At 48.1% G+C, this 19,217-nt stretch overlaps 8 protein-coding genes across 8 annotated transcripts; 3 read left to right on the plus strand and 5 right to left on the minus strand.

Annotated features, from left to right (window-relative positions):
* Positions 1 to 99: 99 nt before the first annotated feature.
* ASPWEDRAFT_28988 (putative monooxygenase) lies at positions 100 to 1,805 on the minus strand (the record flags this gene model as incomplete). The annotated part of the gene is made up of 8 exons (XM_040833209.1): positions 100 to 247; positions 298 to 401; positions 452 to 641; positions 699 to 747; positions 801 to 856; positions 907 to 1,568; positions 1,618 to 1,746; positions 1,803 to 1,805. The coding sequence occupies 8 exons, from the start codon at positions 1,803 to 1,805 to the stop codon at positions 100 to 102; spliced, it is 1,341 nt and encodes a 446-aa protein (XP_040687468.1).
* A 1,192-nt stretch (positions 1,806 to 2,997) lies between these two features.
* On the plus strand, positions 2,998 to 4,758 carry ASPWEDRAFT_157113 (putative MFS transporter; the record flags this gene model as incomplete). The annotated part of the gene is made up of 6 exons (XM_040829723.1): positions 2,998 to 3,109; positions 3,161 to 3,235; positions 3,287 to 3,539; positions 3,584 to 3,625; positions 3,671 to 4,124; positions 4,170 to 4,758. The coding sequence occupies exons 1-6, from the start codon at positions 3,089 to 3,091 to the stop codon at positions 4,756 to 4,758; spliced, it is 1,434 nt and encodes a 477-aa protein (XP_040687469.1). The 5' UTR covers positions 2,998 to 3,088.
* Positions 4,539 to 7,095, minus strand: ASPWEDRAFT_157114 (uncharacterized protein). Its single transcript, XM_040829724.1, has 3 exons — positions 6,955 to 7,095; positions 6,882 to 6,897; positions 4,539 to 6,817 (listed from the first exon to the last, which is right to left on the minus strand). The coding sequence occupies exons 1-3, from the start codon at positions 7,051 to 7,053 to the stop codon at positions 4,827 to 4,829; spliced, it is 2,106 nt and encodes a 701-aa protein (XP_040687470.1). The 5' UTR covers positions 7,054 to 7,095; the 3' UTR covers positions 4,539 to 4,826.
* A 123-nt stretch (positions 7,096 to 7,218) lies between these two features.
* Positions 7,219 to 8,656, minus strand: ASPWEDRAFT_157118 (DUF3500 domain-containing protein). The gene is made up of 2 exons (XM_040829725.1): positions 8,390 to 8,656; positions 7,219 to 8,325 (listed from the first exon to the last, which is right to left on the minus strand). The coding sequence occupies exons 1-2, from the start codon at positions 8,589 to 8,591 to the stop codon at positions 7,238 to 7,240; spliced, it is 1,290 nt and encodes a 429-aa protein (XP_040687471.1). The 5' UTR covers positions 8,592 to 8,656; the 3' UTR covers positions 7,219 to 7,237.
* Positions 8,657 to 8,906: 250 nt separating this feature from the next.
* Positions 8,907 to 11,339, minus strand: ASPWEDRAFT_69580 (uncharacterized protein). Its single transcript, XM_040839057.1, has 7 exons — positions 10,977 to 11,339; positions 10,675 to 10,916; positions 10,514 to 10,624; positions 10,323 to 10,467; positions 10,118 to 10,272; positions 9,918 to 10,075; positions 8,907 to 9,870 (listed from the first exon to the last, which is right to left on the minus strand). The coding sequence occupies exons 1-7, from the start codon at positions 11,077 to 11,079 to the stop codon at positions 8,988 to 8,990; spliced, it is 1,797 nt and encodes a 598-aa protein (XP_040687472.1). The 5' UTR covers positions 11,080 to 11,339; the 3' UTR covers positions 8,907 to 8,987.
* A 512-nt stretch (positions 11,340 to 11,851) lies between these two features.
* Positions 11,852 to 13,375, plus strand: ASPWEDRAFT_41672 (uncharacterized protein). Its single transcript, XM_040835617.1, has 2 exons — positions 11,852 to 12,039; positions 12,105 to 13,375. The coding sequence occupies exons 1-2, from the start codon at positions 11,877 to 11,879 to the stop codon at positions 13,052 to 13,054; spliced, it is 1,113 nt and encodes a 370-aa protein (XP_040687473.1). The 5' UTR covers positions 11,852 to 11,876; the 3' UTR covers positions 13,055 to 13,375.
* A 959-nt stretch (positions 13,376 to 14,334) lies between these two features.
* Positions 14,335 to 16,912, minus strand: ASPWEDRAFT_52201 (serine/threonine-protein kinase; the record flags this gene model as incomplete). Its single annotated transcript, XM_040837718.1, has 4 exons — positions 14,335 to 14,870; positions 14,921 to 15,556; positions 15,605 to 16,440; positions 16,500 to 16,912. The coding sequence occupies 4 exons, from the start codon at positions 16,910 to 16,912 to the stop codon at positions 14,335 to 14,337; spliced, it is 2,421 nt and encodes an 806-aa protein (XP_040687474.1).
* Positions 16,913 to 17,797: 885 nt separating this feature from the next.
* Positions 17,798 to 19,158, plus strand: ASPWEDRAFT_545139 (putative GPI anchored protein). Its single transcript, XM_040838067.1, has 2 exons — positions 17,798 to 18,603; positions 18,655 to 19,158. The coding sequence occupies exons 1-2, from the start codon at positions 18,146 to 18,148 to the stop codon at positions 18,980 to 18,982; spliced, it is 786 nt and encodes a 261-aa protein (XP_040687475.1). The 5' UTR covers positions 17,798 to 18,145; the 3' UTR covers positions 18,983 to 19,158.
* The last annotated feature ends 59 nt before the right edge of the window (positions 19,159 to 19,217 follow it).

Genomic DNA, 19,217 nt, shown 5'->3' on the forward strand with positions numbered 1-19,217 from the left:
TATCGAGTGTATAGTGATATTGCTTGGATAATCTATTATTATCTTAATCGAACGCCCATTAAATACCAGAAATCAATCTAACAAATGGATAAACGGCATCTATAACACCGAGCAACTACCAAGTGTGGATCTCCGCCTCCTAGCTGACGCTTTACCAGAAAACAAGCTGGGATTCCTGGCCACGGCATTGTCGACTTCTTTGATGGCATCGTATCCGTAGAGCCAGGGCTGAACCTCTGGGCAAGTCCTGTGGTGTCCATGAGCACGTGAGCACAGGGGAGGAGGACAGTGACTTACCACCGGCTGGGGAAAGCTCCCACAATCTCTTTGCCCAACTGCGATAGGAACACCTCATCTCGTTTCTCCTGCTCCTCGCCATTCGGCATGTGGAAGTCGTGTCTCTGCTCAAGGGTCAGATTGAATTGACCAGATAGAGTGATTCAGTGCTTACCTGTTTGAATGTCTCCCGAACAATGGCTTCACCTCTTGATTTACGCATGCTCTCATACAGACGGAGAATTTGCGGTAATTGCGACTTGTTCTTCATGTGTCCTAACAAGAGGCCAAGGACAGCGCCGTCCTCGAGAGACGAATTGGCCCCTTGGGCGAGGTACGGAAGCATGGGATGACAAGCATCTCCTCTGTTGTATCGTTAACACCATCCAGAGCTGCATGGGCTGAGAATAGTGATCACTTACATGAAGGCCAGATTTGAGGCGTCGTTGATCCAGCTCTCCATTTCTCCGTCTGTCAATCCATGTCAGCTTGTTCCTTGTAAGCTAAAGATGAGCCGAACTTACGGTGCATCAGCTTCCACTTATCAACGCTGTTTACGTGGCTCAAAAATCGTGTCAAACTGTTTGTGTGTTAGCGTCTGCTGATATTGGCAGGGCACGACTTTCTTACATAGGGTCCCAGTCTGCGAAGAGTTGCCGCATCTCATCCACCGATCCAGCTTGTCTGGACACACCCGGGGGAAGGTTGTCTGGCACCAAAAGGACAAGATTGAACATCCGCCCTCCTCGAAGCGAATATGCGACTGCATGTGCTCCAGGACCGACCCAGAAATGTACTTGGGGATTCTCAACCCAAGATTTCAAATCAGGGTCTGAAATTTCGTCTGCTGACAGCACGATCCGGTATGCCAGATCCCCCGTGGGGAGCGGCTCGTCCTTTTTGCCAACAAAGCATTCTCGACAACGCGACCACAGACCATCAGCGGCGATGATCAAATCACTGCTGAACTGTTTTCCGGAGACTGTGTGCACGTTAGTTTGGTCAAAGTCGATTTTCTCCACCTTTTCGTTGAGATGGAATGTGACCCCGAGATCCCTTGCGCGGGCAAACAGTGCCTGCTGCAGGTCGACCCTGTGCAGGTCAATGAAAGGGGCATCATATTTGGCTCGGATATTCTTGTCGAAATTGTTTTCATGCGCAAGGACCTGGCCAGTGTAGCGGTGTACAGTCAAGAAAGTTGGCTCTGCCGCTGCCTCCCATAGTGAAGACGGGAGTTGCCAGTATTTGAAAAGGCGTGAAGCGTTCGGTGTGATTTGAAGACCAGCGCCGACCTGTTTTGGATTAGGGGTCTGATATACGGATGACACAAGTATCACTAACCTCTGCGAGCTCCTTTGCTTGTTCAATTACCTGAACTGAATGCCCTGAGGTTGCGCACGAAATCGCCGCTGCGATGCCGCTGAGACCAGCTCCGACAATCACAATACGGAGGCGTGCTTTTTCAGGTATCTATGATTTAAGATTAGTTCAAAGTTCAGTAACAACACGTGAGGCTTTTTTCTTACCATTTTTTCGTTGTTCAGGTGAAGTTGAAACGGATGATTCCTCAAATCCAGGAAGAAAGGGATAGAAGAAACCCCAGGTTTGTTGATAGTTAAATCACGTTGATTCTTATTACCGAGAGCCGCCCATATCCCCTAGCATCATGCAATAAATATCATCAGCATCATTGGCCTGTACAGGCCAGACACTGGCAATGCGCACTGAAACACCGGATCTGTCCCGAAGGTAATACTCGGAAATGCCGAGAAGTCGGACATTCCACTCCCAATTCAGCAAAACGAGCCGAGGGTGGGAGAATCTAATTCTTCAACAGCTGAGCGGGTCAAGACTGGTTTTATTTTGTGATTGATGTTCATCTGGCACGAGTTGCGGGGTATATGGTGGCGTTGAGCTGGATTTTCCGGGGTAGTATACCTGAAGCTCACTTCTGAGGAATGTCTGCAGCTAACATTAGAGTCAGAGACCAATGAGATCGAAGGAAGATTGGCCTGAAAAAAACTGTCATTTTGGCTTTGCATGATTGGCATAAACGAGTAATGATCTACTCCTTCAATAGTCCCATGACGATGATGCGTCATCTCGAGTGAAGGATTCTGATGAATGCAGAAATGATATACCAAGCATCTTTAATCCACCGTTATTTAAACGTTTGGATATTGCAAATAATTAGGACTTGATGCACGAACCTAACATATCCTCATTTTGGTTTGAAGAAATGCCTCATGAACTGGCTACCTGAACTGACGGACTTCAGTCCCAATAAGAGTCGAAATAATGTCCATCCCGTCGTCTACGCAAAGGAGAGGAAGCGATCGAAGAATGGTGAGTATCCCTCAGAAGAGGCGCGTCCGTACACCCGTTGGGTTGAGCTTTGATCATCATAGAGTGTATTTATCACGCTAATTCACTCAAAATAAGGCCCAGGAGCAATGCGAGATACTATTCAAACATGATACAGAGTTAAACTGCCGTGATTTGCCAAGGTCAAATGTGAATGATGATCAGACGTGGTCCCGACATGTACCCGACGCGTCCATATCGGGCCCTCTTCCCGTAGCGAATAACAGCATAGAATGAGATGAAAACCTTCTCTATTTACCAGGTTGTTCTCCTCATTTGAATCAGGGCGGCTGATCTACCGTGTTACGCACAAGACCCAGAGAAATGATATCAAGGCGTCCGTCACCCGAAGACTGCGCGTCCTATCTTATATCTAGCGAGTCCACCCTTTTTCAAATAAGAACAATATCGAGTTAATGAGGTCTGCTTCAACAGTCCACGGAAGAACATGGATAACATGGACCCTAAAGTATGTCATCGGTGCCTCTAGTTGATTCGATACTAACCTCTACTCTTATAGTTACTTCCTCGTCGAGTTAAAATCGCTGCACTCATAAATGCAAATGTGTATGTCTTTTTGGGGAATATGTATGCCGTATGTATGCATCTAATCACCGCATTTTTGCATCCTGACAGTGTACTCTAGTCCGGAATTGCAACAGGCTTCGAGTCCTTAGAGGCAGACTTTCACGTTCCATATCAGAAGTTGTCTGACATTCTCACCTGGGCGGTTCTTGCTATGGGCTTGTGCAATTTATTCTGGATGCCCCTTGCCATGTGTATCGGGAAGCGTCCTGCCGTCTTGGTGTCTATGGTCATGTCGCTGGGTGGGTTTATTTGGACTTCAGTGGCTCAAAGCTATGGAAGCTTGATCGCAGCAAGGATATTTGCCAGTTTGGGTATGTTTTGCATTTTATCTTTAGTGTTGCGCTAACATGATCAGGATATGGATCTATCGAGTCTTTAGGCCCTAGCATACTTGCCGGTATGACCGATTCCTGTTATTTTTTCAGCTCATCTGACTAAATAGACATCTTCCACGAACACCACTATGCGAGCGCCATGGCCAGCTATGCATTATCTCTCGCAGGAGGCTCTCAGATCGGCCCAGTAATCGCAGGATACCTCGTAGGTGCCCGAGGCTGGCGCTGGTTTTTTATCCTTTGCATCATCATCCAGGCAGTGAACCTTGTCGCGTCATTATTCATGCTTCCAGAAACACTATACGAGCTGGATGACAATAGTCGACCACCGTCAGATGGAGAAAAGGGCACATCCAACCACTTTGAAGCATACATTGAGAGCCAACCTTCTATGGACTATAATGCTTACTGGAGGGGGCTGTGGAATATCAGTCTGTCCAAGGCAGCTCGGCAGAGAGGTCCCCTAAAGCACTTTGCGTACCTTTTCGTCTTGCCGTTGCCGATGCTTTTGATTCCGGGTGTATTCCTGGCATCTATTATGTACGGTGTTGTCTTGGGAGCGTAAGTCATCTTCCTGCTATGCTATTGTCTCTGCTAAGCCATCAGCGTGGTCTCTATTTCAACACTTGAATCCTCAATTTTCAGCGCCCCGCCGTACTACTTCACATCAGCCCAACTCGGCCTCTTCACCCTGAGCAGCTTCATAGGCATCATCGTCGCCTTCCCCATCGCTGGCCCGTTAACAGACTACCTCTCCCGCTGGATGCGTAAGCGCAACAACGACATCCACGAACCCGAACACCGCCTCCCCACCCTCATAATCCCCTTCCTAGCCTGTCCCGTGGGCTTAATTGTCTTCGGCTACACAGTCGCACATCAAGAACACTACACCCGGCCGGCAGTTGGCGCTGCCCTCGCCGCATCAGGACTAGCGATGGTCCCCTCCGTCATGTTATCATATATTGTCGACTCGTACCCGGCTACAAGCGGAGAGGCGCTGGTATTGGTAAACGCAAGCAAGAATGTAGTTGCATTCGGTCTAGCCAAGGGGTCAGTTTCCTGGATGTCGATGGAAGGCGTAGATAAGATGTTTTATGAGTTTGCGGGGATTCAATGGGCGGTGATGATATTGGGGTTGCCGCTTTATTTCTTCGGGAGGTGGGTGAGGAGGAGGACGGGGAGGTTTGTTTATTGATCTCGTCTGAAATGTACATATATACAAGTCTGGGATTTTATGGAAGATGAAGAAGGCTATCCATGATGTTATATACTAGACATCAACCTCTCCCGACAAACAATAGCCAAACATCGAATCACCTCTTCCATTTGTGCAGAAACAGCCCATCTCGATGCAAACGTTTTCAAGCCCGTCTGTAGAGATTTCATCTCATTCAGCAGATGTATCGAAACCCTGTTCCCTTCACCAAGACACCGAATAAATCCATCCCATCCAAACTCTGACTCGGACCCAGAATCAGCCCACACATCACCCCAACAAACATCTCCATCGGGTATACAAACCCCCTCCCCATGAACGAGACAAACGGCACCAAAGACCATGGCAGACGCAAATATCGCCGCAGGGATATGCGGTGCATGAGCCTGACCGAACGGAACCTGATCCAGCAGACGGGATATAGCAGTTGCGTGTAAAACCGCACGAATTGCATCTGCGCTTTTTGCCCATGTATCGAACTCAAAGGGTCGAGTTCGAGTTTGGTGGTTGTTATGAGGGTGAGCTGCCCCTGCGAGTGTCTGTGGGATTTTGTAACAGTCACAGATGTGTCGATAGAGCATTGACGAGGAGATGCATAATTCGAGGCAGATTGTATGCCAGCGGATAAGGAGTTGGATGGGGGTAGGTAAGATGGATGAGAGGTTGGAGTGGTAGAGATTAAGTAGAGCGTGGATAATCTGCTTCCTGGAAACGATACCGAATACAGGGCCTGTGGATTCGTGTACGTCAGAGACAAGAGATTGGAGTCCTTCCATTAGGACTGACAGGGAGAAGTTTGATAACTGCATTGGTGTAGATGTGTAAGTGTCCGAGAAGAGAGCGACGGATATTTCCGAGAGTGGCTTTTGTACAGTTTCAGTGACTGACTGTTTCATCTCGACAATCCACTCATTTGCCGTTTTCGCTGAAAATGCCGAATCGGAACATGTTGAGCTGATAGAGTTGATTAAATGGCGCGCACTAGCCGGAGAACCAGATGCCTGTGATATCAATCCATCGAGGATGTAATGGCCGAGAATCGCGCGTCGTTGGACTTCACATGCAGACCAGTTCTTCCAGGCAGTCTCCTTTTCAGACTCAGATGCGTGTACTGGATCTGGTATTTCGTCCGCTCTGATATCCTTGACGGCGTACATCCCACACGTTCTCGCCCAGTAGAAGCCCAGTCCGTGGAACACTAGGGCCGTCATTCTTATATGTGTATTACTAGACAATAGAGCGTAGGTCTGTCCCAGGAGTGCCGTCAGAACAACCTGCACCCCATCACATTCATCACGAGGCCCTCTCAGCCCGATGAGCGTCTGCCACGACGTCGCAACAGCCGTATGGCCCAGTCGCCAGAGAATCTCTCCTTTCTGCACTGAATCCGGCAAACAGACGAATAACGAGCCCAGGGCTACCATGTTGAGTAATAAGGGCGGAATAGTTTCACGAGTGCTGAACGTTGGTTCATGGAGAACGGGGAAAGAGGGGGAAACTCGATTGAAGAATTCATGAAGACAAGCGTCGAGAAAAGCGGATGTTATACCTGTATTGTGAAGGTCTGAGTGTAGCCTTTTGGAGAGGTCTTCGATGAGCGTGTAGATTTGGTGAATAGCTGTTTTTTCTCCCCCAGATGCCCGATGAGGCGCGATATCAGCTATCGTCGCCTCGCTCAGATTCCCCTGTACAGGAGCCGCACTGGGCAAATCTGTAAACGGCAACGGAACAACAGACGCCATATGAAAATCCGGCATAAGCCACTCCAGCAACCCATCAGAATCCATCCCCAACGTCGACTGATGCCCAAACGGGTCGATACTCATACACTCATCAATGTGCATCGAGGAACCCGTCAGCTCTCCATGATTATTTCCGTTGGCCGTCGACTGCGGCGTATCCGGTACCGGGGCTGTCTGTGGAGGAGTAGGCGTAGGAGTCGAAGTGTCCGCATGAAGCTTCATGTGCCGACCCAGAACATCCTGACGGCCGAAACTGCGTCCGCAGTGTTTGCATTGGAAGGGTTTTGTGTTTGTATCTTTATATATTCATAATTAGGTTCTGGTTTTGATGATTTAATGAGATCGATGTGATGTGCTTACGGGTTCGTTCGTGTCTCTAAGGCGCGTTAGTTATGCTGTGGGAGTGAAGTGGGGAGTGGGGAACTGAGCTAACCGTGAGATGCTCTAGTTTTGTGTATGTTTTGCTGCATTGAGCACAGTGGAATCGCTTTAATGGGGATGTTGATTTGGATATTGAGGTCATATTTGACATATGATGGAATATCTGGGATGAAATGCAATACGTGAAGGTGAAGAGAAGAGGAGTTGTGGAGAAGACGGAGAGAAGTGGGGGAGATCTCCGCATTAAGGATTTACTACTCTAGGTGATTATTCTGCATTACTCTGGATAAAACGTGAATAATACATCTTCTATATACTTCATCATAACTCATAATCTAAATATGCGATTGCCATTTAATCTCCTTCCCAACCAACCCCTCTACAGCAGGAATTAACGGCCTCAACGCATGTCCATAATCGCCCCCGTTCGGCGTCCTCAATAACGTATGGATATGGAACTTCTTCGGCTCCTCATTATTCAAAAACACACCGGAGTGGTGATCAAACTCGATGAGAATAACAGGACTCTGAATGCGATAGTAAAACGGATCCTCATCGCCATACCCGCCAATCCAGCAAAAGTGCGTCTCGTACTCGTACTGGCGTATTTGCTCGAGTTTCATCTGCCGCGCCCGCTTGGGGAGGTAGAGGAGGTATTGTTCGAGGATGCCGTAGAGGAGGGTTTTCTGTTGCGGCGTGAAGGTGGAGGCGAGGATGCCTTCGTAGGGCACTTCGCGGTTGTCGCGGTATGCGCCGCACACGTGGCGCTGGTCGTCTTTGTTCCAGCGGCCGGGTGGCATGGCGGGATCGTGCATGTGTTCGTAGACGCGGGCTTTCTGCTGAAGCTCAGGAGTGAGGGATTGCATGAGTTGCAGACCGAGCTTTTCTTCGACTTGCATGATGCGGGTTCCTGCGTGCGGGCCGGAATCGATCTCATTCGGTTCTGCGCCGGTGAACCACGGCGAGGCGATGATCTGGCTCTTGTAAAGGAAGATATTCAGACAGAGGTGGTGGCCGTAGAACGAGAATCCCCAGGGTCTAGTGGTGGAGGGGTGTCCGAAGAGGACGAAGTTGTAGGAAAATTCGTTCATGACGCGGGTAGACTCGACGAGTTCGCCGAGGAAGTGGTTAATGCGCATTGCGTTGACGGCTTTTTCGTAGCCTTCCGGGGAGAGAGTCGTCTTGAGGACGTTCATGATGGCGTCGCGGATGGAGAAGCTGACCTCGTCGAGACGGAGGCCTTTGTGGCTGAGGAGGAATTCGGGGTTGGACCAGGTGCGCCATTCGGGCGAGTCGATGTGGTATGAAAGTGCTTTTTTCTGGTTATCGTCGAGGAGGTTCTGCAAGGCAAGTGTTGCATCGACAATCTCGCCAATTGGGACATCTTCGTCTTGGAGAGTGAATAACCCAGGACGGACGTTGCCTATCCAGCATCAGCACCAATTCATTCACTCAACGTCAATCAATTAATTGATTATGGTACTCACCATCTGTCGTAACACCCTTGAACGGCTCCTGCAACAAATCCAACCAATGCATATACAGCCCATGCAGCCACGGCGGATTATGCAGCGTCTTAAAGTCGTGGGCGTATTCATGCGCATCCTGCGTGCGCATCACCTGAAACCGTTTCAAGCCCAAGTCAGGCAGAAATTGGCGATACTCGCCGGTGGGCTTTTCCAGAGACATGACGACACGATGTGATATGAGACAATTGAGATATGATAATTGGCAATTCCGAAATAGTGAAAGAGGGAAATCCGGGGTTAATATATGAGAAGTGGCGAAGATCCCCACGGCGGAGAAAGTCACCCCACAGTGTTTGTGGGGAGCGGTTGACGGATTATCCGTGGAAAAGATTTTAGCAGCGATTGTTCAGCATTCGAAGAGATAAGATAGAGATGACTATGGAATTATGGAAATGGGGAAATAAAGAGATGTTGGATAATATTTAATGGTTCTGGTTATTCGGATCAAAGCCATGATAGGGAAAGACGGCGTTTGAAGGGATTCGGAATTCCCGGGGATGCGGGGAAGAAAAGAGATGAGAAGATTAAGAGAGAATGAGAATGAGAATGAGATAGTCTAGTCTAGTTGAGATACTCTGTCTAATGTATATTCAAAATGTAGGTGATCTCTCAGTTCACGCAAAACATCCCCATCACCACCCAAACACGCCAGAATGTGCTGGTCAGGACGGATCAAGATAGCCTGCTTGTGCAGCTTCATCACCTCTGCCCACTTCTCACTGCCCTTTCCAGGCTGCAGTTCAAACTCTTTTCCATGTACCATAAGTTGAATCTTCAATGAAGAAACTGTAGGTAATGAAGAGCGCACCATGCTAAGATGGCGTTCCCAGTGAGAGGCAAATTCAGCATCAACTAGGAGAGTAAAAGTGTCGAATGGACACAGATCGAGTGTTGAGAATTGCTTTGCTTTCACTTCTTCTTCACTCAATTCAGACACATACGACGAGTCAATCGGAGGAAGCTGCACTTTGTCTGATAAAACTCGAATCCAAGCATGTGGCAGCCTGGCACCTGGGATACAGACAGGTTCGTAGATGGATGCATTCTCTGGGATCTTTCGATCGCCATAAACGTATCCCACATGCAGTCCCAGGTTGTCGAAATGCTCTCGCTGTCCTTCAATACCTTCATTAATCTCTTCCATCACTTTGGCATCTTTAAGGTTGCGGTAGAGATTCTCCCGTGCAATTTTGACGTCTGGATCTGTAGTTCCCATCGTCTTCAGCAGACCGAATATCTGCTTTCCGTTCTTGACGCTTTGTTCTGAGTTCACCAAAGCTACTTGTCGTCGATCGTATTCATAGCTATCTAGGAGTCTATCTCCTCCCCAGCCATGATGAACAGCAGCTAGTTTATATGCCAGGTTATGCACATCTCCCAGGCCGCTGTTCAGTCCGAGCCCACCAGTTGGAGGGAAGGAATGAGCTGCATCTCCGGCTCTGCTGGTGTTAGACTGTAGATGTACAGAAAGTGATAGAGAACGTACAAGAAAACACGTCCAGATCGATACGATTTGGCCACCTTTCGACTGAGAATCCACGGTCTGTAACTGAGGACGTCGTAGGGAGTGTCTCTGCCAATGGCCGCATTAACAGTCTTGCGACAGAGTTCTTCATTCCACGATTCGACTGGATGTTTCGTAGACTATATCGTCAGCTATATCCTAATAAAAAGTGGTACACTCACATCAAAATTGCAAATCAACACTTGATTCCCAGACAGGTCATATCCAATAATGAAGCCAGACACTTCGGGGTCCATAACCCAGTGCAGCATGCCCACTTGTTGTCCAACAACAGGCCGCAGATTCGCATTGATATGGATGGTCATCATTGTTTCGACTACCAATTAGTATTCATCTAGATACTCAAGAAGAGAAAAGATAGCTCACGCGAATCCTCTCCCTCACACTCAATTCCCAAATGTCGTCTGACAGCGCTCTTTGCGCCATCACACGCAACAACATGCTTCGATTTAATCTTATATTCCTGCTTCGTATTTCGATCTTCAATCGTCGTAATCACATATTCATCAAACTGGATTGTCAGTAAATACCCATCTCCTATATAAAGACTAGCTTACCTCCTCACACCGCATAAAGGAATGATTCTTCCGAATCTCCACCAAACTGTTCTTCTCCAATCTCCTCGCCACCAAATCCTCAAATGCAGGCTGTGGGATATTATGAATCATCTATCATGGTTAACCACATCAATAAACACAAGCTAGAGAAGGGAACTTACAGCAGGCGTCGCATCCAAAACCCCCGGGTCCATACGCTCATACGGCAACCTCCCCACCTGCTGTCCACTCAGACTGGTGATGAAGTTGACCCAGTACGCATCACTGCGTCTGGTGCCAACATTGCGGATCGTGTTGACGTCGAGCCCGAATTGGCGACATAATTCGAGAGAGCGTGGGGAGAGAGCGTGTGCTTTGGGAGCTGCGAGGCGGGTGGGATAGCGTTCGGTTATGAGGGAGCGGACTACCCCCAGTTAGATGATATAATATAAGATCGGATATATTGGCATATAATATGGGATACCTCCAAGTTGAGCTAGCATAAATGCCAGCAAAAGACCAGAGGGACCACCGCCGATGATCAGGATTGGCACGTGGTCAATGTCTTCTGTTACGGAGGGAGACATTTGGCTGAATATACAATTGATACAATATACAAAAGACAAGACAAAGAATACAGAAGATAAAAAGATGATATAACAGGATATAAAAACGAAGGTAGAAGATCTGTGTGCTTATCAAGTGGGAAAGAAGCGGGGAAAGTGGGACAATCCTTTGTTCCCTCTTGGTGAAACTGATCGGCATGGCCTTTTCTGTCTTGGTTCATACAAATAAGCACTTCTGATACACTTTATCTTACCACTATCAAGATGAGCCTAGCTTTGCCTTCTTGATTAAGAGGTCAGATACAATGAATATAGTGATACAGAATGATAAAGCTCAATGTCAGCGATAGTTCACTGATCAGGGACGCTCTGTTTCTTAACCCATCAGAGCATGTATAATAGATATAGCAGTGTATCGGCTATCATAGCGCCGCTGCATGTCATCTTCTAGCGGCGACAGTAATAACAAGTACTGGCTGATCTTCCTTTAAATCAAGGCATGGGGAAGTTTGCAGTTGGAGGTGAATTGGAGGTAATGGGGTCACATGATGATATGAAGACCTAAGAAATAATAGAATATTTTATAGAAAGAGCGATTCTAGGACTGGTAGAGTATATGTGAGTATATATGGCTTAAATGGCCTGTTTGATGATCAATTCTGGATAGTCTGCAGTTGATGTACAAAATAACGACAGAAGTACAGCCGTAAGCGCCAGCTAGCTCAGGCAGCAAAATTTGGCATCGGGCACCGGTGCTGTATATATAGAGTACGCGTCGCGTCAAACCATCCATCTTTATCGCCAATTCAACCACCAACATGCCCAAAGATCCTATTTTCAAGGGTCTAGGAGACCCTTTGGGGGTGATTCCCCTTGACTCTATTCAGCCGGGGGATGGACTGACCACCAAGAAAGTTGATATGACAACATTAACCTCTTACAATCTTCTTCCAAAACAGCAGAAAACAGTTCTCGTTCCTGGTGGGTGAATAACAAGCGCTCTCTCTATCTCTTTCTATATATATAAACGACGCTCATCATGCCAGGCTCCCCCAATATTTGGAGTCCCCCCCAAACACCAAGAAAAGTCAAACCAGACGCAGGCTTATACCCAATGGACCCTAATCGACACGTATTCCCACAATGCCCACTCGAGCCACTCTTCCGCGCCATCGCCCTCACACAGCCAGCGATGCGTATGGACGGGATTGATCTCGTGACAGATCGACGCAATCTCCGCCTGTTGCTGGGGTTTGTCAGTGGGAAGAAGAGCCCATTCCGCATCGACGTCGAGGTGGTTCACCACACTGTACTATTTTCATGCTGGACGCCAAGGGCAGTTACATATATAGACCGTTCTGCGGCTGCGGGGTACGGGCACGAGTTTGAAAAGGCGTCGACACGACAGCCACGGGGCGTGAGGGCGAGTATCATGCATAACCGGGTGATTCGCTACGTGCTCGGTGGTGTGAGCATCATTCTGCGATACGAAGTCGACGGCTGCACCGGTTCTGGCAATGACATCCATCGGGGGATGGCTGTATCGCGGAGCGAAAAGACACCAACGGGGTATACGGTATGCAGGGCAGGAAAGATGGTCGCTCCATCGCGCATTATCGAAATCAAAACCGGACGGGTCGGGAAGAACCTGGATGTGTCGAAGAATATCGAACAGCTTTGGTTCTCGCAGACGCCGATTCTCTGTGAGGGGCATTATGACGAGACCGGTAGGTTTACCAGTATTAGCAAAAGCAATGTCTTGAAGTTGGGAAGGTTGGAGAAATGGGAGGACGGCCATCAGGAGCAGCTTACGAAGCTGGCGACGCTGCTCAGAGTCATTGTTGAGATGGCGAAGACGGAGGGTTGGAATAAATTCGCGCTGGTTTCATCAGAGGGCGCATTGAATATCTTCAGCTTGATAAATCAGAATGGTAAAGGTTTGCCTGTCGACCTGCATTCTATGTGGAGTAGCCAAGATACTGGAAAGGAGGCCTGAATAGTATCTGATCAGCCTTCTAGGCAGCACAGCAGAGTATCGGAAAGGTGATCCTAGCATTCTGCAGTAGTATCTACCATTGCTTCACTGGTTAATAACTATCAATAACTGAGTATCAAGTGAAGTAAACGTAGCTTCCTGATTAAGAGTGAATCCTCAGGCTGACTTCCTCTTGTCTTCTTCCTTCCTTCTCCCGCTTTATCTTCCTGCAACAACACTCATCAGTGGCATCTTAGCGCAGTCAATAATTTACTCTCTTCTCAGCATACTATATATATAATGAATATATACAATGGCTGAGAATCCTCACACATGAAACCCTCTGTAGTCAGGTGGAGATTCGAAAGCAGCTTCTGTGAGTATCCAAAAAGAAGCACAAATCTGAATAAGTACTCACCATCCATTCATCTTAGCAACCAACGCCAACCAGTCATGTTTTGGGAAAACCTCGAAGAAATCGAGGCAGGGGGAGATATTTTCCCATCACCATCCCTCACACTTCAGGTACTCTCCAGCGCAGTGATCTGAATGTCATAGTTGCTAACATTTCTGGTTTTGATTAGAGTCTGTCTGAGTGGCATTCTTCTGTTAACTCCAGTGATGCCGTTTGTCAGTGGTCTCACCACTATATACTCTTCTTGAGTTCTGGGCCTATATGGCCATAGAGTCTAAGTACGTGCCTGAGATTTCACCATTTGTCGGTATCCTGCTAACATGTTTTCGTGAAGATACGACGCGGCTGGGCAATACTCAGCCACCGGTGACCAAGTGCAAGGCCAGCGATGGCTGGAAGCCTATCGCAAAGTGCGATCATTACGAACGGGTTCCATCTACCTATCGACGAAGGCATTCAAGCATCCAGGATGAGTGGCAGGTGGAGAGCTACGTGAGATGATAACGCAGATATTATGGGCACAGGCGGATGCTTGAGGGAGAGATGAAGACAGGGTAGATGCTCTCGAGCTACAGAATCGATTAGAGGAACGCAGGGAAGAAAAAGAGTTATGGATGTTGAATATAATTAATTAGTAGCATCTGCACTTTTGCTAATATAAGACCCAAGAAAGAAACCAGACAAAAGAGCCAGGCTATGTATCTTTCCTGCCAGAAGATCATGTGCACTTTTGAATGTCAGACACAAACAGAGTACCAAATGAACATTTGAAACAGATAAGATGTGAGAAAAGAATTCATAGATCATGACCAAAACTACCGCCTGCGCCGAGAATCCCATGTGCGCCGTTGACTATGCAATTTTGTGTTGTGTTGTTTTATCTCGTTTAGCTGGCGACAGCTAGCTGTGCCACCAGATCAGATGCAACATCCAGGAATGGATAAGGGCTGGTGACTTCCTTTTCCTTGTTTCGGAATCTCTTGCTAATCGGGTGCCATTCCGTCTCGCCTTCTGCGCGGATCACATTTTGGTATCCGTCGCACTTGAAATCGACCATGTAGTTGGTTTCCTCCAGTTGATACAGTTGGATATCGACGAAAACCCAGACTCCGTACAGCATCCGTTGTGCTGATTGCTGTTGTGTGGCAGAAGAGGGGATCGAGGTGCCGTCATGGTCCGGAGCAGTAAAGTTCTTCTCGTCAAAGTCCATACTGGTACTGTTGAATCGACGGCGAACTTCTTCAAAGTCGCTTCGGCTGCTTCCTGCACTAGTCGAGCGGCCAGGGGCTTTGACACCTTGTTTCAGAAGACGGGCGCGGATGAACCAGGGGTCTTTGGGAATGTAGTAATCGGGAGACAAGTCGGGGTATTTACCCTGCAACGGCTTCGGTTCATCCTCGGACTGCGGATCTATTTGATTGCCTGAAAATCATTAGATCATGCAATTACATAGTATGGCTGGATGGACTTACCTGACTCGACAGGTTGGATATCCCAGACACCACCCTGTGCTAGAATAGCTTTGTAGAGATACAACATCGCTTCGTAAGGCTGATTGCGAGAACGGATACCGAACTGCCACTTTCTTGATCTTTTCGGCTGATGCGGTGCGGTACGGCCCTCCGGTGGTTCGAACCGCAACTTATCCAAATCAATGATACTACGAGAGTGAGGTTTCAATGCTCTTGCTGTAGCTTCCCGCTGCTCGGGTGAACGTGCTTTGCGAGACTCTTCCGATTCATCATCAGGGTTGAGACCGCGCCGTTCTTCAAGCAGTCTGTCCGCATCACGGGCCCGCTGCTCCCGTTCCCGAGCTCGTTGTTCCATAAGCTGCTCGTGGACGTATGGCAAACTCGTAGGCAGAATTCTGACATGGCTGACACGCACTGACTCCGGATCCTCCGGGTCGGGTTGAGGTAACTGGGCAGGCGAACGATGCGGCTCACGTGGTGCTGGAGGGGCGGCAGGGGCAGGGGCCGGAGGAGCTGTACTGCCCTGGGGACGAGCAGTCTCTGTTGGTCGGGCAGGTGGAGGTAGCGATGTTCTTTTCTGGGTTTGAGGTTTAGAAGGCGAAGCAGGGGTATCCATCGGATTGTCATCCGTGGGTGCTATTGAGGTTAGCAATACCATAGGCAGATGAGTTTATCAGAACTTACAGCTCGTTTGCATCATTTCGTTTTCAACAATGATAGAAAAGGCATCCTTGACGGCGCTGGGCTCGGGGTGTCTCAATGCATCTTCGATATCATCCCGGGCATAACCCATGCTCCGCTCTAGTTTAGAGATGGCAACTTGATGAATTTTATGCTGCACGGACAAAGGCTTTCCAGGTGCAATCTTGCGAGGGTCAATAGACTTGGTTGGGTCCACCCCAGGAGCAATAAATTCTTCTGGTGGTGGTTGTAAATAGCTAGGCAAGCCTTGAAGGAACCAGGGGTCCTGGCGGATTTCCGGGATAGTAATTCTGTGAACGGGGTGAACCTGCAACATCTGTCTAATCAACCGGGCAGCCCCAGAAGAGATATAAGCCGGCATGTGAAAGTTTCCAGCAGCAATCTTCTTGAACAGGGCCGGGATATAATCATCATCGAATGGCAATCTCCCAACCAACAGCACATAGAGAATGACACCACAACTCCATACATCCACCTCGGGTCCCGCGTAGAGCTTTCCTGAAATCACCTCCGGCGCCGCATAGTTCGGACTACCACAGCTGGTTTTGAGAAAGTTTCCATCCGTCATAATGTTACTTAGACCAAAATCGGCAATCTTGACGTTCTTCTCGCTATCGATGAGCAGGTTCTCCGGCTTCAAATCACGATGCACAATCTTATGACGATGACAGTATTCCACGGCACAAATAATCTGCTGAAAGAATTTCCGGGCTTCGGTATCGTTGCATCGGCCTCTTCTCACTAAATAGTCGAAAAGCTCTCGTTCGGCATATTCTAAAACCATCACAATGTCACTCTTGGTTGCAATCGTAGTGTACCTAAGGAAAATCAAGTCAGCCCTCGTTTTATATGGTATATATCATCCAGATGATCGTACAGTTTAATAATGTGAGGATGTCGCAACAGCTGAAGGTACTGAATTTCACGTTCCACGCGACCGACCATGTCTCTGGATAGCAGCTTGCGGCGGGAGATAATCTTCAGAGCGACCTGACGACCACTGGGCTGGTGAATCGCCAGCTTTACCTTACCAAACGACCCCTCACCCAGGATCTTAATCGTCTGATATTGATCGAGACGCTGCATGTCTCTCGTGGTCGCCGGGGACTGCATCGAGGCATCGGCGCCCTTGCCGGTCGGTCGAGGCGGGGGCATTGCCATGGCGGAGGGATTCTTGGTCTTGGGCGAAGGAGCAGCAGCAACAGCAGCACTGGCACGGTCACGCTGGCGATCTCGTTCGACGGAGGGCAGAGAGACGGAGAGGTCTTCGTCGTCGAAGGCGGCGGCCATGATTAATTATTGCTCAGCTGTTCTGCGGTTCGGGAATGACGGGCGAGGACAACGTGACGTGATGGATTCTCCAGTGTGGCTCCAGATTTCCGACCGCCTGACTGTGTAGGTTTTCTGTTTGGGTATTATTTCCAGAGTCGAATTCTGGAATTGTTCGACACGCCCAGTGAAACTCGTCTTCAGGAGACTCCCCACCGCAGGACAGATGGATGGTGGAGCGGTGGAAGGTCAGAGGAATTGTTTTCGACGGCGGGGGAGGATGGAGGAGGGGCGGAGGAGGTGCTTGCAAACAGCCACGTCAATGGAGCGAGTGGAGGAGACAATATGCAGTCGGAAAAGAGAGGACAAGGATGGAAGATAGACAATCAATGGAGGGGCAGCGATGGAGAAGTGCAGGATCAGAGGACTTGGCAGTGTCTGGAGGGTGTTTTGTCTCATTCTGGGTCTCTGGAGAAGATCGCCGAGGCCAATTTGGCGATAGTCTCAGCTTGTCCGGAAGAGGAAACTGCTCACTCTTTATCAGCTACACTCTCTAATACTCTCTATGATGATTGTCTATATTGATATTTGCATTGAATTCTCCGATGCATATTATCCGAGGCATAACAATCATAATACCCTGTCAACTGATAGTTACGGCTGATTAGTCCCATCAACTAATTTATCCCAATCCATAAGGAGTATTGATTGTCAAAATACCAACTGCCGCAGTTCATCCTAACAATTGACTCATATTCCCTGTCTGTATGGCTGCTTGCATCCTTAGTCCTATTGATTATCCCAGTTATTTATCTATTCAGTCTCAATTATGGTTGTTTTGTCTCTTCTGATAGTTCAACAATAGCATCATCCAGCACAAACACCAATCTTTACTTATAGATACACATACTCTGATCTACTATCCAACGCTCATCATAATAATACCAAATAACCTCATCTACATCCGAGATAACACTCCCTGTACTACTGCAACTAATTCCATCGTCCGTTTCAGCCTTGCGGCGCAGCACCTCGAGTGACCACAAACTGGCCATGATGAACCAACACTTCTCTTAATCCTTGTCATATTCAACATGGCTAGCAGTTCATGCGAGGCTGTGTCGCTTTCGTGCATATTTTCGCTGTCTTGAGGGGTATTTGGTCGTGGGAGATTAGGATGGGATTGTTGTATAATTAGCTGCTCCCTGGCTGGGCTTTCTCCTTTTCTTTAGCTTCATAGATCTGTCTGTCAATATGAGCGCATTTTTCCTTTTCATATTATTTCTCGCCATCGAGAATGCCACTGGCACAGCTCTGCGTTCAATCAGTCAAGATAACCATCTCGCATTTCCCCAAGCACGACAACTCTCCGCTGCAACTTCAACTTCACATTCCAAATTGAAAGCTCGAACAACTATATCAGAAGTCCTCGCAAGCAAGGCCAGCTTTGACTATATCCATGAAAATGACGACAACACCGAAACTGTGTTTGCGACAACATTGAATGTGGAATCGAAACAACCGATTCTGGTCCTGGAAGATGTAGAGCCGTGGGTGGAGGATATATCCTGCTCAGAGTCACAGATCCGTCTGGCTTTCAGTTCTTTCAAGGATATTGAGACCTTCTATTATTCACTCGACGCTCTGCGTGATTTTGTGATTGTCACAGCGCATGAAGGCTGTGATTTGGACGGTGAGAGAGCCACGCATCGGTATGTCTGATCTCTGAATAGTATCAGAATAAATCTCTTAATTCAAACTAGGGTCATAGGAGTCAGACTCGATAATAACGACTTGATTGTACTGAAACAACCACTCGCATGGCAAGAAGCATTCCACTCTACCCAAGTCTCCTTTTCTCGACGACACAAATCCGAGATCAAAAAGCGTTCCAATGTCTTCGCCAAAAGACAGCAGGAAGAAAGTCCTTCAACAACAAAAGTTATGACAGGCTCTGGTGCAACACCGACAGTTACGTTTCCTGCTGTTTCATCTGCGACCTCAGAGCTGCCATCTTCGGCCACCGGGTCTCTCGACAAGAGCATCGTTGATCAGGTCATCTTTCCGCCAAAGGGCCCTGTTGTTAATTAGTTCATGTATGTACATTCCCTATCGGAATAGAGACATGGCTGACTGACTGAGTCCTAGCCCCCAAGGCGTCACAGTATCATGCAAAAACTGCACCTTCGAAGGCTCAATCGAAATCAGCCAGGGCTCATTCAACATGTCATCATCAGATGGCATCACAGACGACATCAGCAATACAATCGACTTCTTCGAACATGGCAGCGTGGAAGTCATCGCAAATGATATGTTTGCTCAGATT

Source organism: Aspergillus wentii, assembly GCF_001890725.1.
Source record: "Aspergillus wentii DTO 134E9 unplaced genomic scaffold ASPWEscaffold_5, whole genome shotgun sequence".
Taxonomy (NCBI): Eukaryota; Fungi; Ascomycota; class Eurotiomycetes; order Eurotiales; family Aspergillaceae; genus Aspergillus; species Aspergillus wentii.